The sequence below is a fragment of the Cnephaeus nilssonii genome, assembly GCF_951640355.1.
Source record: "Cnephaeus nilssonii genome assembly, chromosome: 13".
In the NCBI taxonomy this organism is placed as follows: domain Eukaryota; kingdom Metazoa; phylum Chordata; class Mammalia; order Chiroptera; family Vespertilionidae; genus Cnephaeus; species Cnephaeus nilssonii.
Window position 1 is genome coordinate 76,954,676 of NC_137084.1, and position 18,380 is coordinate 76,973,055.

The 18,380-nt window shown below is 43.7% G+C and overlaps 2 protein-coding genes and 1 pseudogene across 5 annotated transcripts in view; all 3 read right to left on the reverse strand.

Annotated features, from left to right (window-relative positions):
* Positions 1-6,072, reverse strand: part of DIXDC1 (DIX domain containing 1) — a gene marked incomplete at its 3' end in the record, with an annotated part of 67,032 nt that extends 60,960 nt beyond the window's left edge. The window contains exons 1-2 of one of the 3 annotated variants that reach the window (XM_079788757.1): positions 5,641-5,850; positions 4,795-4,886 (exon numbers count right to left, since the gene is read on the reverse strand). In XM_079788757.1, the coding sequence (XP_079644883.1) occupies positions 4,795-4,886; positions 5,641-5,692 (144 nt within the window). In that variant the 5' untranslated portion in view covers positions 5,693-5,850. Of the gene's footprint in view, positions 1-4,794; positions 4,887-5,640; positions 5,876-5,968 lie in introns of those variants that run through there. The other 2 variants (XM_079788759.1, XM_079788763.1) reach the window with 2 other exon arrangements.
* Positions 1,768-2,894, reverse strand: LOC307109276 (elongation factor 1-beta-like; annotated as a pseudogene). Its single transcript has one exon. The product of its transcript is annotated as an elongation factor 1-beta-like (transcript).
* Positions 6,073-6,702: 630 nt separating the features above from the next.
* On the reverse strand, positions 6,703-12,796 carry LOC307108949 (uncharacterized protein C11orf52). The gene is made up of 4 exons (XM_079787368.1): positions 12,697-12,796; positions 8,651-8,688; positions 7,579-7,634; positions 6,703-7,355 (listed from the first exon to the last, which is right to left on the reverse strand). Exons 1-4 carry the CDS (start codon positions 12,726-12,728, stop codon positions 7,107-7,109), a joined length of 375 nt encoding a protein of 124 aa, XP_079643494.1. The 5' UTR covers positions 12,729-12,796; the 3' UTR covers positions 6,703-7,106.
* Between the last annotated feature and the right edge of the window lie 5,584 nt (positions 12,797-18,380).

An 18,380-nucleotide genomic window follows, 5' to 3' on the forward strand; every position in this document is an offset into this window, starting at 1 on the left:
TAATCTCTCTCTCTCTCTCTCTCTTTTTTTTTTGCTCAGAATATATATTCACTGTATTTATCATTGTCTGCTTTGGAACGTGGCTCAGGGGAAGAATTGAGCTTTTGCTCTAAGTAGCACTAACATTTACTATTCCTTCCATCCTCCCATCCCACCCTATTGTGATATCAACATAAGAGCTGGGAGAAAGGGGGGGGGGGGGTTAGCTAAAAGAACTAGGAATAACTAGAACAATGATCTGCATCCCATAGTGCCGCTATGTGGGAAAACAGCAAGCCACTCTGGGTAGCTGGTACATCTCCCACTGCTGCAGGCCTGTCAGTCACTCTGCCTGGGAGGAGAGGCAGAGTCCAAGCAAGCTGCTGTCTGCGTGTCTCTGCCTGATTTCTAAAATTATACCAGGCTTCCTGAGCCCTGCATTATTTTAACAATGATGGTACATACCTCCCTCACCAACTAAAACCAAAAGCTGTACAACCGTAATACAGCAAAATCGAGCTTTAACTATATGCCAAGCCCTGTACTAAGCACTTAGATACATTATCAGCTCATTTGATGGTCACAATTACAATAAAGAGTAGATTTTTTTATATAGTCCCCATTTTACTTATGAAGAAAGAGAGGTTTGGAGGATAAGTAATTTGCTCCAGACCCTATAGCTACTAAGTGCTGAAGTTAAAGTCCAGTTTCTTCATCATTATGCAATCTTTTATATGATGCTTGCTACAAAGAGGTTATTCATTAAATGTTTTTACTTGAATGAATGAGTGAGTGAATGAATGAGCTAGTGTAGGAGACATCAGCAAACTCAAAAGACATTCATCACTTCTATTAATATAGATAATAACGTGTTAGCTCAAGTAAGACTTTGAGCATTAAAAGGAAATGTCATTGGTGAAAATATTGACTGTGACTTCTCCTTGTGTAGAAGATGTGTGAAATTCTCACCTATGTAAAATTTAACACATCTATTATGGGCAATCGTTAGTGACTATGGAGAAGCAGAAAGGCAGTTTGAATAAACAAATAGTTAGAATTGTCGATAGAAATATTTTAAATGACTCTCTGAAATTAATTTCTTAATCTTCCTTCTGTTTTCTCACATGAACGAGTTTCTTGGCAGTAACATATGTTTAAAATTTCTATTGTATTTATCTTTAGAGACATCAGCAAAAATATACACAAAAGGGCTCCTATCTACAGGCAAACGTCCCAAATGTGTCCTAGTTCCTAAACTGCTCTTTGTTCCCAGGCTTTTCTGTCCGTCCGCACCCTGTAATCTTCCTTAGACTGCTCAAATGTCTGCAAACACTCCCTCTTCCTAGCATGTCCAATATGAGTTCCGCACTCCCAGCTCTCAAAGCCTCCCCCTTCCCAAACTGCCTAGGCCAGTGATGGCGAACCTATGACATGCGTGTCAGCACTGACACGCGTAGCCATTTCTGATGACACGTGGCCGCTGAGGCGGCCGCATGCCGAGGATGAAACATTTGCTGCTCCTGAGGATGAAACATTTGCGAAATAATGTTTTTTCCTCAAAGTGACACACTACCCGAGTTATGCTCAGTTTTTTGGTGAAGTTTGACACACCAAGCTCAAAAGGTTGCCCATCACTGGCCTAGGCTCAGGTTAGCAGGCTCCACACTGATTCAGATTTACAAGGCTCATTTTCACCTTCATGCCTTCACGACTGTCCCTCTGCCTGGAATGTCCCACCATTCTTTTATCTTTCAAGCTTTCATTTAAGAGCGATGATCCATATGTCTTTTAGACCTTGGAAGCAGCCACGTCCATGGACTGCATATAGTCCTCAAGAGCAGTGATCCGCTCCTCTGGCATGTTGGTTCCAACCTTATTGTCTCCTACTACACACTGTATTTGAAGTTTTTCAACTCCATGCCCCACTGGAACTAGTTTAGAAGAGCCCCAGACCAAGCCATCTGCTTGAATGCTCCTGACACGCTCCTCTCATTTTGCCGTTTCCATCTCAACAACCCAAGGTTTTGCATCTAATAAGACAGAAGACTTGGCAACAAGTGCAGGTTTTTGGCTTTCTTTGACTCATACTGTGCAAGGCATTCTTCTCTTAGCCTCTTTGCTTCTTCACTTTCCTCCTCCTCCTCAGATCCAAAGAGATCAATGTCATCATCGTCTTTCCTATCTGTAGCTCCACTTCCTGGGTGTCTTTCATATTAGCAGGGCCATACTTGCCCAAAGCTTTCTTCACTCCTGGCAGGCTGGCCTTTTCCTTTTCAGAAGACTTGATGTGATCATACCAATGTAGGGCATGATACAAGTTGGCAGGTGTTGGGCTGGAGACCATTTCAAATACCACATCTGCTTGTGATGGCACATACCCCCCGACAGAGCGCTTGTCCGCCACGTGGTCGCTGAGCACCGGGAGGCAAGTGGGGATTTTCAGGTCTCCAAAACCCATGGCATCGCTGACCCTGGAGCTGCGCAGCAGCAGAGGAAGAAGGAGCGTGCAGGCAGCCGCACAAGGGCTAGTGTAGGAGACATCAGCAAACTGCTGCTACACTTCTGCTACTCAGATCTTCACTATGCCTAGTTCAAGTTCCACTTCTTTGTGAAACTTCTCTGACCACTCTTGATTTTGTTAAAATCAAGACAGATATGATCATAGTCTGTCTGGAACACTCATCTCCCAGATAACCCATGGTTCATTCCAGCTCAAATGTCATGTTAGCTGTTTGGCCTTTGCTGATCACTCTATTTAAAATGATAGCATCCCCTTACGCCAGCACTCCCAAACCTGATTTATCTTTTTTTCTTCCTAGCATTCATCCCATCTTGTATATTCTATGTTTACTTGTTTATTTGTTTATTGTCAGCATCCTCCTGCCCAGAATGTAAAATTCCCCATGAGAAGAGGGAATTTTGTCTGTTTTGTTACCGTTTAATCTTGAGAACCAAGAATATTTCCTGACACATAGTAGATGCTCAATAGATATTGACTGAATAAATGAATGAATCTTCCTCTCTTCAAAATTCAAAGGTCATAGCATGTATGATATCGTATGGAACATTATATAGTTAATTTAGGAATGTGAATCTTTGTCTCTTTTACTGTATTTCCAAGACAGATATAAATAATTGCTGGCCCTGGCCAGTGTGGCTCAGTTGATTGAGCATCATCTCATGCACCAAAAGGTCACTGGTTCAATTCCTGGTCAGGGCACATGACCGGATAGCAGGCTCCATCCCCAGTAGGGGAGGGAGCGGGGTGTAGGAGGTAGCCAATCGATGTTTCTCTCTCATCAATGTTTCTATATCTCTATCCCTTTCCCTTCCTCCCTCTCTAAAAAATAAATAAAAACATATTTAAAAAAATAAAAGCAAATCAATAAAAACATTTTAACAACAATAATAATAATTTCTGGTATCCTTTTATATTTTTCTCTCTTCATCAATGTATTCTTTCATTAATTATTCATTAATTATATGTTGAGCATCTATTATATGATATTATATGCCAGGTCCTATTTTTTTAAGCAAAAACTTCAAGAACTGAGATACACATAAATACATACACACACATGCAAGAAACAAGACTAAAAAAAAAGAGTAGTAAAACGAAGACTAGTAAAACCGAGACTCCAATATTAATTATGTGGGGACAGAGTGTACAAAGTGTGACAGACTGAGTGGGTAGAAAAAGGGAAAAAGAGACAGAATGGTGAGAGACTAGAATAGGGTGTTGCCAAAGTAATCACCAGATGCTAGTGCTTAATATAAACTGTATCAAAGCAGATATGCAAATATATTCAACATGAATTTTTAAAATTTACATTTCAAAGTTTTCTGCCAGCTATCCTGCAGGTAAAAACTAAACTAAGACGAGCGACATCTGGTGGATATTTTGGAAAAAATCCTTGAATTTCTCCCCCATGTCTCTGGACTGCCGTTCATAATGCGTTAGGACTCCACATTACTAATTACACTCTCATGAAATAGTCTTTTTGCAGGACTCAAGGTCTCATTGCAAGAGGAAGCGATAGGACCTTTCTATCTCCCAACTAATGCCCCTCTGTCTTCTTCGGAATGCATACAAAATCTGACACCACAATTCTTCTGTTAAAAGGTAACTTATTACTTAACATGTTCACATCCTTTGACCTAGGGATTCCACTTCTGGGACTCTGCCCTAAGAAAAAAAAAAAAGCCTTAAATGAGGAAATCAATTATTTTTTACAATGGGGAGAGTGAAACATAAAAGTTCAACAATAGTGGAAAGGTAAAGAAAATTACAGACATTATAATGTTTACCAAACATTTGTACCCACATTAAAACAAACATTTTAATAATTTTGTATCAACAAACATTAAGTTAAAAAATCAAAAGTCAAAAAATATGTATATATTACCTCAAATATGTAAATAATACACATGGAAAAAAAGACTAGAAGAAAACATTCTAATATATTAACAGTGATTGCTTCTGGATGAAAGGATTATATGTTTTTAAAATCATGGTTTGCAATGTTTTTCAAATGCTCTATAATTAACATACTTGTTTTTACAAAACCATTATTTAAATCTTAAACAATGCATATGTTCCGATTAATCTGTAGAATTTTTCAACCTCTGCCTGGTTTTATTAATTTCAGATAAAGATAGGTAGAGTTTCCATAAGGGGAAGCAAGAAAAGAAAGCAAATGTATTATAATTTAGTTCCAGGATCTGAGTCCTTATGGAGAAATCCCGGGTTGTAGAACTGGACTGAAAATCCAGTCCTGTTGGCATACTCCTCCAGACAGGACACCAGAAACTTACAGAGGGCTCTGCTGGCAGCAGGGAGCTACAGCGTCTCATAACCACATGGGTCCCCATCTTCACAGTCCCTAGAAGAGCCAGGTCAGGGCCACCTTGAAATAAGAGGAGGAAGAAATGTGTAAAGATACAGGACAGGAAAAAAAAAAATTCCAAAAGCTAAATCAACCTAGTGGGGTCAGGCCCCTGCCTCAAACCTACCAAAGGAAGTCATCTAGAAATATCAGAAATAGATGCTGGTTAACAGGAACTCCAGCCCAAGGTCTTATCATCACAATGGGGCTATCCTAACGGCATTTTAAAAACTAGTCACTTAGGTTTGAACGGTAGTAAACTAAAGAGTAATGCTTGCCTATCATTAGTGAAACAAGGATGCATTTCCCCTTCGCCCCACGTGTATCAGTCTAAGGCCATAGCAAAGATCCCGAAGACAATCAGGGGAGATACTGGGAGCTCTGCTTCTGGCGGGCACTTCCCTTCTCCTCAGAAATTCAGTATTAAACTAGAAAGGCAGCATTTATATTCTACGGCAGAAGTTTTTACAGCACTTTACAGTGACAAAGTGCTATCATCTACATCATCTTAATTGGCTGTCACAGCAAATAACTCTTGGAAATAGAGTTCATTTTATTGCCCCCAGCGAATAGGAAATAGGCCCTGCCCATCAGCGGTGGAGGCAGTTTTGCAGTCACCTCTTCTGAATCCACTTGCACTCGGTCTGCGCCAGGGAACAGGCCGGGAAAACAGTGATCGTGATGCTCATGGGGCCAGCCTTTGACTACACACCTCATAACATTCCAAATGCCTAAAATTCTCACACTCTAGGAAGTTGATAGTATTATTACCAACTTGTTTGTGCTGTGCTTCCATTTTCAGTACTCTGTCCATCTTCAGCAGCCATCCCTCTCAGGGGCAAGCCGAGGGCCAGCCGTACGTAGGAGCGACGGTGCCCAGGTTGAGAAAGGGAAAGCGCATTACCACTTGTCTCCCAGTTCTGGAAGTCCGAGTCAGGAAGGGCACCCTGAGAACCTGTGAGCTCCGAGCGGGTTCGAAACTCCTGCCTCCTCCTTCTCCCCCCTCCCTCGCCCCTCCGCGTGCCCCCGGTTCTGATCTGGCCGCTCAGCTGCTAGTACTCCCCAGGTACCCGCCGCCTTTCAGCACTCACCCCTTCACTCACCGGTCGGTCGGTCTGGTTCACCATCTCGCTCCCCAGCCCTTCGGAGCAGGGCCTCCTTCAGCTGCGGCGTCGCCGCTGCGTTCTCGCTGCCATGGTGACGCGGAGGCCCGCCCCCAGCCAGCCTCCGACGGACCCGCCAGCCTTCAGCCGGCCCAGACCCCGCCCCCTGCCCGCCCGCCCCGCCCCGCCCCGCCCTCTGACGGCCCAGAGATCGCAGCCCTCGCCGGCCTTGACCCCACCCCCTGTGTGTCTACCTCTCGCTGGCCCGAGCCGGTCCCGCCTCCTGCGAGCCTGGGCCCCGCCCTCTGACTTCCAGGACTGGGTCCCTGTCTGTACAGGGGCGCCCCCTGCCGGCCGGACTCGGTGCAGCAGGGAGCTCGCCGCGGGTCGGTCCAACCCGCTCCCTCGCTCCGCCCAGGCCGGCCTCGCTACCTGCCGGCGTGGCGCCCGCGCGTGCCCGCCCCAGAAAGCGCACCCGGCGTGTTCCGTAAGAGATTTATTGTTCCTAGCGGCTCAGCACCTTCGAGAACCATCGGTCTGGCCACGCAGTGCTGTCAGTAGCAGTGACTTGAAGTCCTGGGAACGGATGCTTGGAAAATGCTTCCTCCGGGCCTCAGGTGTCCGTTCAGGTCAGGACGGGGACCCAGCCGCTGAGGAAATGGCCCACGCCCGGCCCGGGGCTGTGTACCAAAGCCCAGGAGGCCTTTTCAGGGCACCTCATCTTCAGCTTTGGAGTTTCAGGTATGTAAAAGGACATCAGTAAATTAAGTGCAGCAAGATCGGCTCGAATACTTAAGGGGTAACCTGTTTTTCCCCGCACTTTTTTTTTTTTTTTTTGAGAGTAGGAGCAAAGGTAGGGATCAAAACCTACCTTCCCGCACACAACCTACCCCCTCGTTTTAAGTGCAACTCCATCCACCCCTGTCTAACCCAAATACAGCTCCAAGCTCACAGCGGCAAATAAGAGATAGGCGCCTGGGGAGAGAGCAAGATTGGTGACACAATTCCAGGGGCCTCTGAATTCTTTAAACTTAAAATGTGGCACCGTTCCTGGGCTGCCACCGAGTTCTCCAAAAACAGTTCATTATCCCACGGGAGTCGTGGTGAAATGATGGAAACTGGTCCTTGTTCCCGAGGCTCACACGAGGGTCCCGTTCTTGCTGTCATAGCAGGGCGTGGCCTGGGGGAAGCAAAGGGTGGCATACTCCGTAGCATTTTCTAACTGCAGGTGCTTCACCTCCCGGGCAGAGCGCGGCTGGGGATGGCTGCACACTTGAATGACTGCGTAATGTAAGCTGCTGTCCTCTGGCCCGGGGCCTTGCCTCCTCTGCTGAGACGCAGGCTGCTCCCGCACCTGCTTACGCGCATGTCCTGTTGTGACCTGGCCCTGCGAGGAATGGACAACATTAAGAGAGATTCTTGGCTTGGCTTGGTGCCCCACCTACAATGATGTCCCTCTATTTTGCTCCATTATGGGGGGCACAGAGGAGGAAGGGCAGAACAAGCAAGTTCTAGAGTTGACCGAGATGTGTCTGTTCCAGGGGAAAAGGCCGAGGCCTGGCATCCCTAGTCTGAGCCACCCTCAGGAAGGGACAGAGGCCTGTCATTACCTTTGTGCCATTCTGCTTCTTCCGCTGCTGCTTCAGTGTCCATCTTGGTTGACCCCCTGAGAGGAGGAAATCCAATTTAAATCCATTCACTCTTCCCTGTCTCTACGGAGGTTGCCATCTTCAAATCTCTATTAAACTAGTATGGTGGGCTTCTAACTAATCTCCCTACGTCTGTTCTCACCTTCTTCACTCCCATCATTCCCACATCCAAACTCCTTAATAGGGAATGCAGTCTGGCCCTTTTACAATCTACCCATACTATCGTCCATCCTCACTTTTCACTGGTCCCTAACAGCGTTCAACAAATCCATGTTGAGAGCCCATTAGACCCCAGGCTCTCTGCCACATTGTGGGACTAGAAGAATGAGTAGGCTGCCTCCCCTGCCTCAGGGAGCTTACAGTCTACTAGGGGAGACAAATAAGTACACATACTATCACAACGCAATGTGGTAAGTGCTTAGCTACCAAACAACTGGTCACTTACAATCAGATCAGCCTCTTCTCTCTTTTCTTTCTTTTTTCTGCATAAGGTAATTCCCTTGCCTAAAATAGCCTCTCCTCCCTGCTCCTCTTCCACCTTGTGAACTTGATATTACTTCTTCAACATTGGTGTTTCCTCCCATTCTCCCACGGCAGGGGTATGCATCTCTTCTAGCACTAGGAGATGACAGTAACTATAATTGTTTACATATCTATCTCTCAAACTTGATTTTCCCCTCTTTGAGGGCCAACACAGTGTGTCCTTCCTCTTGTGCCTTTCTGTCTCCTTGGGTTTCTTCAGTGCCTCACATACAATATAAGTGCTCAGTAAATGTTGGTGGATGAATGAAAGCATGAACAAACAACCTTGCCAACTGCAATACTAGAAGGATAAAACGCAGAGTTTCAGAGCTGGTCTTGAACCCAGTACCCTAAAGATTCTCTGTAGTGCACTGTCTCCCTTTATCCCTTCCAACACTACCCTTTCCCACCCTTACGCTCCTTCCAAAGACACCACTTCTGTTACCTTCTCCAATTTGCTACCAGCTCCCCCCACCCCGGCCCCACCCAGTGCCTCTCCTCCCCCAGTTACCCATTTTCTTTTTCCTCTGGAAAATGGATGGGCAGCTCCTGTGAAAGGAAAAACAGATCACCCATGTGTAAGAGACCTGGCCTCTATCTCCCCTCCTTCATCATTTGCTCTGTGGGCTCTTGAACATTCTAGGATGATCTTCCCTCCCCTCCCTGAGCCAGCCCCAAAGCATTTATCAAGGATACCACACCTCTCCCACAGAGATGGTTCTGGAAGGCGGAGTGGAACAACTGACATAACCAAACCCAAAATACAGACTTCGGCAGCCAGTCATTACATGCCAGGGAGGAAGCTGGGTTGAGCGCTATTCTGAGATTGTCTAACAGGCTAATTCCAGCGGAGGGTAAGGGAAACTGGCCAAATAATGGGGTATTCCTGGATTCAGAGACCCTCTTGCTTCTGCTTCCCTGCCATTTTAGGGGTCTCGTGCCAGTCTGGGGTTCTCATTCTTGGAGTCACAGGAGCTACCACAACCAGGGCTCACGAGTTAGGGCTCCTCAAAGCCCTCTGCTAACAGGTGACCTCCCTCCCTGCTTGCCTGTCCTTGTGTTTAACTAACAAAAGTGTGAGATGTTTAACCTTTAAGGCCCACAGCACAGGGAGCTTTGAATTTGGTGAGTGACTCAGCTACCCCGAACTCACCGCAGGGCAGACCTCTTATACTCATTTCTGAGCCCCTAGGGTCCCCAATGGAGCCGGTGTGTCTATGATCGTCAACTGTTTTATGGCCAGAGAAACACTTGTCTGAGGAAATAGGTTAAATAGTTTGGAATTTTTGTCTGAGGAAATAGAATAAATAGTTTGGAGCTTACTCCCATGCTTTTTCTTGCTAGTACATTTCCAGCTCTCACCAGGGCCAACCCTCTTTGTCTGACTTCTGTCTTCTGAAGGAAGTTTCCTTTTATTGCTACTTAAAAGGAGAGGAAAACTTACAAACTATGTCCATTTTACTACTGTGGAAAAATCAGGACTTCCCCACACAGGTCTGACAGAGATTTGTGTTCTGATTAGATTTTTGGTTTTAAGGCAGCTTGCTGAGTTGAGAGCTGTTAGTCACTATCTGAACGCTACAGGTGATTCAGAAGAAAGGCATTGAAACTATTTCTGGGTCTTTCTACTTCCTCTTCGGCCACTTCAGTTCTTCCTTTCTCTTATCACTGCCTAGCTTCTAATTCCCTGTCCTTTGTCACTATTGTCTTCCTAATCACTTCTATTTAAATGGATAAAGAAAATATTAATTCTAAAATGACATAGGCTTGAGTGACCCAATTTTAGTAAATGGAGCCTGCTCCCAAGTTCGATATTGCACAATGCCTGGACACAACCCAAATGGAATATTCAGTTACTCTTTGGTAACAAGACTTTATTTTTAGCTTAGAATTAAGGAAACTAAATGGGCACTCTCCCATATTGGTAGTAGGAGTAAAAATTGGTGCAATCTTTCTAAAATGCAATTGGCAATAAGTATAAAAAGCCTTAAACAAATGTATGTACCCTTTGATGTAGCAATTCCATAGCCTAAGAAATAATCTGGCAGGTGCAAATATGAATATTCACTGTAGCATTATTTACAATGGTGAAAAACAGTAAATATTCTAAATGTCCAACATTGGGAACTGATTGAATAAATGGCATCTCTAATCAATGGAACATCACACATCCATTTAAGAAAAATGTTGGAAGAACACCTAATAGCATTAAAAATTTTATTTCTTATTAAGTTAATAAAAAAGGTAGTAAGATATGTTTTGGGATAAAAAAACATCCACATAGGCATTTAAAAAGGATTACATGGAAATATACTCAAATGTTCCTGTCATCTCTGGGTGCTTATATTTATGGTTCTTATTTTCTGCTCTTTGGTATTTTTCAAATGTTCTACAATGATTAAATATTACTTTGTAATAAGAAAAATAATATTTTAAAATAAAAATCTCTTTAATTATCATAGTATCTTTAAATCTCTGGAAGTTATTGAGATCATGAGAAATAATATTTACCTAGCCCTACTAATACTTTGAGAGGAAAAAATATACAGGGTGGGCAAAAGTATGTTTACAGTTGTTTGTATGGAAAATAATGGAATAATAATACAAGAATAAACTGTTTCACATACTCCCAACTATAAACCTACTTTGTCCTACCCTGTAATTTGGTTAGAATATCTGGTATAGTGTTTCTAGCCAGGCTCTAGAGTCAGACTGATGCTATCAGACTCATTGTGTGACCTTCAGCAAGTTTTTAACTTATTAGGCTTCCATTTTTTAATCAATAAAATGAGGATGATAAAAGAACCTAAACCTTATGGGATTGTTGTAAGAATAAAATAAGATAATAAATGTAAACTATTCAGCTAGCTGCCTGGCATATAATGAGCATCAGTCAAAGCTGACTACTATGACTACCACCATTAGAGGAAAAAATAACCAAAAAGGAAGAACATGAAGACTTGGGAAGGAAGGAAGTGAAAGAAGCTGTTACACCGCCTTGTTTAGGAGCTTTTACTATATATGTTTTTAGATATCTTATGTCTGTAGGGCAGTTCAGAGTTTAAAAAATGCTTTTTTTTCCAATCCCGACAACATATCAGGAAGCATGTATTATTGTTCCCATTTTACAGATGAGTCCTTTAAGGCCCTAAAAACTTTATGTTACTCAAAAAGGCAGAGACCAAATTTTCTATTTTTACTATGTCTTCTGCATCTATCACTATTCCTGGTACATATAGGTATTGAATAAAATGTTTGTTTAAGAAATGAATGGAGCCCTCACTGGTTTGGCTCAGTGGATACAGTGTCGGTCTATGGACTGAAGGGTCCCGGGTTCGATTCTGATCAAGGGCACATGCCCGGATTTCAGGCTCGATTCCCATTAGGGGGCATGCAGGAGGCAGCCAATCAATGATTCTCTCTCATCATTGATGTTTCTATCTCTCTCTCCCTCTCCCTTCCTCTCTGAAATCAATAAAAATATATTTTAGAAAAAGAAAAAAGAAATGAATGGATAAATGAATGAGTAGTAGGAACAGAACTTGAATCCAATGTACTGACTCCAAATCATATGCCCTTTTCAATGTACCTCAATTATCTCTTTAAATATAATGATGCTGTATTCATAAACAAGGTATCCTCAACACTGCCCCAGGCTTGGAAAGGTATAGCTAAGAAGGCATTGGTTATATAAAACCAGGTCCGGGGGTCTCTAGTGATGAAAACTCTGGGAAAGAATAATAAAGACATTACAATTAATTTACAGTGAGGCTTTCACATGTCCTCTGCTCTTCAAACCTGTCATCTAAATGACATAACTCATGTTATCTATATTTTATATATCATAGGTCATGTTATCTGTATTTTAAATATGAGAAAAAAGACAAGTAACAGGATTTGCCTAAAGTCACATAGCAAATAAGTGTAAAAGTTATATTCAAATATTCCATGGGTCTCCTCCCCTCTTCTGCCCTTTTAAATAAACATTTCTCCAATGTTGAGTTGCTTGACTTGGGAGGCAGTATTACGTAGTGGTTTAAGGCATGGGTTCTGAAATCAGACAGATCTAGATTGGAATCTTGATTTACTTGCTTACTAGTCATGTGGCCTCAGACAACTGCTCTGGGCCTCAGCTTCTCAGCTGTAAAAACAGGAGGAGATGTAAGCCACCTCTCACATAGAATTGTTGGGAAAAGTAAATGAGATTGTAAAGTGGTAAGCTACAAATGCTTCAATTATCATCATCATCTGGGGAAGAAGGGAAGGGACAGAAGAGAGAGGAGAGGAAGAGGAGGACAAAGAGAAACAATGCCAATTCACCATTCCAGCCCTGCTTTGGACATTCTACTGACAGCTGGCGTGGCTGTGTTTTCTGAAGTCGCCTGAAAGGAGTGAACACAGAAGGAGGTGCTGTTCTGGTGGAGGCACAGGGAGGTGCCAGACAGAGGAAAGTGGCAGTGGGAGGTTGGCAGAGAACTATCTGCAGCTCGATCTTATTCTCAGGGCCTCCATGTCACCCCACACAGATGTTACCCTCTCCCCTTGCCCCCTACTCACCTGCTTCCCCCACAGCAGAGCCGGTTTCCCATGGTGCTCTATCTCCGAGGGAGCCTTGCTGTTTATCTACATAAAGAGCTTGTGCATTTCCTGGTTCCTGGTTTAGTTTTCAGTAGCAGCTCCCAGGGAGTCTCTGTCAGTGTCAGATTTCAACCTAGCAGGTTGGACTTTGGAAGCCACCTGCTGGAATGATTCCCAGGTGACTGCTCCCAGCCAAAGGGTAGAGGAACACACACAGGCTCCAGGTGAGAACTACCTCACCTTAGGGATTTGGAGCTGCTTTGATGAAACCATGAACTTTTAGCTTCAAGCTCCAATGAAAAGAAACCTGAGATAGGAAAGGGCTTTGGGCTTCCTTAGGAAATGTTTCTCCATGATATCACACTGTTATTGAAATATATCCTCTAAAGTGGAGTAAAGAGTCTTCCCTTATGTTTCCCAGCACTACTCAGCTCTAATTGAGTTTCACTTTCAAGGTTATCAGTATCCGTTTCTTATTATCCCTGTCCAGAATCTGGGTTTGAAAACTGTAGTCTCTAGGAAACATTAGGTAAATGGATTTCTTTTTATTCTTTCTCCCTTGCTATTGGAATTAACGTGGGCAAACCACTTTTTTCTTAGGACTGTAATAATGAAGGACCGAACCTATTGCCTAATCCCCTTTCTGGTAAAGAATCATATGATTGCAATGGCCTCAGCACTTCTTAACCACTCACTTCCCCATTCCCAGTACAGAACTCTAGAATCCCCACTTACAGCTCCACTCAGCTTCTCCCTCCAAGGACCTAAAATGACAATCATTCCACACTCACCAGCAACTAGGATGCAGTCAAGCAAATTCCTCTCTAGAGAATATGGGCTCTAGGAGAATTTTTGAAACCCATAAAGCTTGTGTCCAGTGCTCCCACCCCATCTGCCTTGTTCAGATGTCCAGGTATTTGCTCCTTATGGGTATTCAGGACCCACCACTCCACCCTGCACTCCACAGGGAGTACTCTGGACTCTTCACTCTTCCCCATCTTCTTTCCTTATGAAAAATGCAACAATAAGAGTGAGGGCCCTTATAGGATTGTGGTGAAGATTTGAAATAATGTATATAAAGCTCAAGTCCAGAGCCTGGCACATAGGAGCTCTCAGTAAGCCCGAGCTATTGTTGTTATTTCTTGTTTTCAGCTAATTGTCAGAGTGTAAAGCATCTTACTTTATTATCTTGTGCTGGATCATTGCACAGCCTCTTATTTCATGACCATGCCTCTCCCTGGCAATTCATTCTGTACTCTACCATTACCTGTATTCTTTTCATCCTGTTACACAAACATCTTAGCCTGGCACTCAAAGCCCTCCAAATTTTGTCCCTTTGTGGCCAATTTCTCTAATTTGAAGGAAGACACTTAAGAGATTCTATATGGCCTAAAACTCCAAAGGAACCAACAGTGTGTTGTGGTAGCCAGCTCCACCTAAAGCAGCATTAATAGCAGTCCAGAGTGATAAACAAGGGCATTGATTATTCCACTGAAGTCTGTACCAGTCAGTCCATGACTGGATTAAATCATTTATGTATGTATGTATGTATGTATGTATGTATGTATGTATCTATTTATTTTCTTTTTAGAGAGAGAAACATTGACTTGTTGTTCCACCCACCTAGGCATTCACTGGTTGACCAGGAATCAAACATGCAACCTTGGCACATGAGGATGACATTCTAACCAATAACTGAGCTACCCGGCCAGGGCTGGAATAATAATTTTAGTACTATATGTTGATTTTCAAGTTACGTTGTCAAAAGGCAGTGTGTTTAAGAGAGAATTGTCTAGATATCAAGCTATATTACAAAGCCACTGTCCTCAAACCTGCCTGGTACTGGCACAAGAACAGACATATACACCAATGGAACAGAACAGAGAACCCAGAAATCAACCCAAGCCATTATGCTCAATTAATATTTGACAAAGGAGGCAAGATCATACAATGGAGTCAAGACAGTCTCTTCAATACATGGTGTTGGGAAAATTGGACAGATACATGCAAAAAAAAAAATGAAACTAGACCACCAACTTACACCATACACAAAAATAAACTCAAAATGGATAAAGGACTTAAACATAAGATGGGAAACCATAAAAATCTTAGAAGAATCCTAGGCAGCAAAATATCAGACATATGTCGTAGCAATATCTTTACCGATACGGCTCCTAGGACAATGGAAACTAAGAAGAAAATAAACAAATGGGACTACATCAAAATAAAAAGCTTCTGCACAGCAAAAGAAACCATCAACAAAACAACAAGAGAACCCACTGTATGGGAGAACATTTTTGCCAATTTTATATCCAATAAGGGTTTAATATCCAAAATTTATAGGGAACTCATAGAACTTAACAAAAGGAAGATAAACAATCCAATCTGAAAGTGGGCAAAGGACCTAAATAGACACTTTCGAAAGTGGACATACAGAAGACCAAGAGACATATGAAAACATGCTCAAAGTCACTAATTATCCGAGAGATGCAAATCAAAATGACAATGAAGTACCATCTCACACCTGTCAGAATGGCTATCATCAACAAACTAACAAATGATAAGTGCTGGCAAGGATGTGGAGAAAAAGGAACCCTTGTTCACTGCTGGTGGGAATAAAGACAGGTGCAGCCACTGTGGAAAACAGTATGGTGTTTCCTCAAAAAATTAAAAATGGAACTCCTATTTGACCCAGTAATCCCACTTCTAGGAATATATCCAAAGAAATCAGAAACACCCATCAGAAAGGATATATGCACCCCTATGTTCATAGCACAATTTACAATAGCTAAGATTTGGTAATAGCCTAAGTGCCCATCAGCAGATAAGTGGACTAAAAAACTGTGGTACATTACACAATGAAATACTATGCTGCTGTAAAAAAGAAAGAACTCTTACCATTCACATCAGCATGGATGGACCTGGAGAGCATTGTGCTAAGTGAAATAAGCCAGTCAGAGAAAGATAAATACCACATGATCTCACTTATTGGTGGAATATAATGAACAACATAAACTGATGAACAAAAATAGATCCAGAGACACAGAAGCAACGAACAGACTGTCAAACCTCAGAGGGAAAGCAGGAGTGGGGGTGGTGGTGGTGTAAGAGATCAACCAAAGGACGTGTATGCATGCATATAAGCATAACCAATGGACACAGACAATAGGGGGGTGAGGGCATGTGCTGGGGGGTGGAAGTGGCCAGGGAGAGGTCAATGGGGGGAAAAGGAAACATATGTAATATTTTAAACAATAAAGAATGAGTGAATAAATAAATAAATAAATAAAGCTCATATAGCTCTAGCCGGTTTGGCTCAGTGGATAGAGCATCAGGCTGTGGACCAAAAGGTCCTGGGTTCAATTCTGATCAAGGGTATGAACCTTGGTTGCAGGCTCTTTCTCAGCCCAGGCCCTGGTCGGGGCTCAAGCAGGAGGCAACCAATCAATGTTTCTCACATCGATATTTCTCTCTGTCTTTCCCTCTCTTTTTCATTCTCCCTAAGAATCAATGGGAAAATATCCTCGGGTGAGTATTAATGCAAAAATAATAAATAAATAAATAAATAAAGCGCATATAAAAATCCCAGTTACAAAACAGTTCAATGTGAAGCTGCTTTGATTGAAGTCTGAGTAGGATCTTTTAAACTTCTTTTTCTTCTCAATTAGGGACTAAGATTCCCAAGTAGACAATAAAAGACTATGGTTTTTATAATTTATATTTACCATGTGTATTCCCCATAGTATATCACTTGGGGGTTGATAAATATTTGATGAGTGGATGAACAAATGAATATGTCAGTAGTTATGTCTCTGAAGTATGCTTTCATTTTAAATTGATGGCAATTCTTTAACCAAAAATTGGATTCTTCAAGTGAGGGTTCTTATCCTGGAGATCCACAGTTTTCTAAAAGGGGCATATGAATGAACTCCAAGAGCTCTATTCAAATTTTATGCCAAATCTGGGGGCATATGTATTTTTTCTGGTAAGAGCATCTATAGCTTGCTTTTGTCATATTTTCAAATGGGTCTATAATCCAACAAAGTTAAGAATCAACCACTTTAATGGAAGAATTTCAGATGTTTATCACAGCCTCATAAAAGATGTATTTTGAAGCAGGGAGATCTTCTGGACACTCCCCAAATCATACACACACACCATCCTACATAATAAAATGGTAATATGTAAATTACCATCACTCCGCTACGCCAACGATTGGGCCAGCAGGAGGCGCAGGGGGCGGGACTCAGGGTGGCCGGGGTAGCTGATTGGGCCAGCAGGACGCGAGCTCAGTGTCTGTGCCATGGCTGCGCCGGAGGCTTTCGGAAGGCCTGGTGCACCGGCGGACAGCCGGCCGGCTCCCCCGCGATCAAAAGCCAAAGCGGGGGAGCTGGCCGGCTGTCTGCTCCGGCACAAGGCCTTTCGAAAGCCTCCGCCGCGCCGGAGGCTTTCGGAAGGCCTGGTGCACCGGCGGACAGCCGGCCGGCTCCCCCGCGATCAAAAGCCAAAGCGGGGGAGCTGGCCGGCTGTCTGCTCCGGCACAAGGCCTTCCGAAAGCCTCCGCCGCGCCGGAGGCTTTCGGAAGGCCTGGTGCACCGGCGGACAGCCGGCCAGCTCCCCCGCGATCAAAAGCCAAAGCGGGGGAGCTGGCCGGCTGTCTACTCCGGCACAAGGCCTTTCGAAAGCCTCGGCCGCGCAGGAGGCTTTCGGAAGGCCTGGTGCACCGGCGGACAGCCAGCCCACTGGTGCACCAGGTGCATGATTAAATCATGCACTGGGCCTCTAGTCCTATATAATAAAAGGCTAATATGCAAATTGTCCCCTTGGGAGTTCGAATGCTCGCTATGATGTATGTTGACCACCAGGGGGTGGTGTGGAACAGAGGAAGGCCCCTGATTGGCCCTGATCGCTGGCCAGGCCTAGGGACCCTACCCGTGCATGAATTTCATGCACCAGGCCTCTAGTATTTCTAATAATGACTCTCTACTTCCAGAGGACACCTCCCTGGCCATCAAGCTCACACCAGTAGCCCTAGACCCCCTGCATTTAGTCTTGAATTATGTTGGGGTGTTGCAGTGATTCCTCTGGGACAGTGGTCGGCAAACTCATTAGTCAACAGATCCAAATATCAACAGTACAACGATTGAAATTTCTTTTGAGAGCCAAATTTTTTAAACTTAAACTTCTTCTAACGCCACTTCTTCAAAATAGACTTGCCCAGGCCGTGGTATTTTGTGGAAGAGCCACATTCAAGGGGCCAAAGAGCCGCATGTGGCTCGCGAGCCGCAGTTTGCTGACCACGGCTCTGGGATGTTCCAAGATATGAGGCAAATGCTTCCTCTCACAGGCCTCCCATTTGCAGAGGGCAGGGAGATTATGGGGTTCAGTGACAATGGCAGAGGTTTCCGTGTCTGTGACCCTGCATATACATACTTGGTTCCTCAGAATCAGAGACCATTATCAGTGGACAGACCTTAGTATGGGAAAACAGGGCTTTAGGCGACTGTCTCCAGCCAAAACCTGTTTTCCCAATCCCTACCCTAAACAGGCCAGACAGTCTGGAGACCCTTGTTTTTGTGTCTCTAATCACCAGCTCAGACAGTGCCCTGTGGTTGTTTGGATGGCATATCCCTTTCCCCTCCCAGGATCACTCTCTTTTGTTG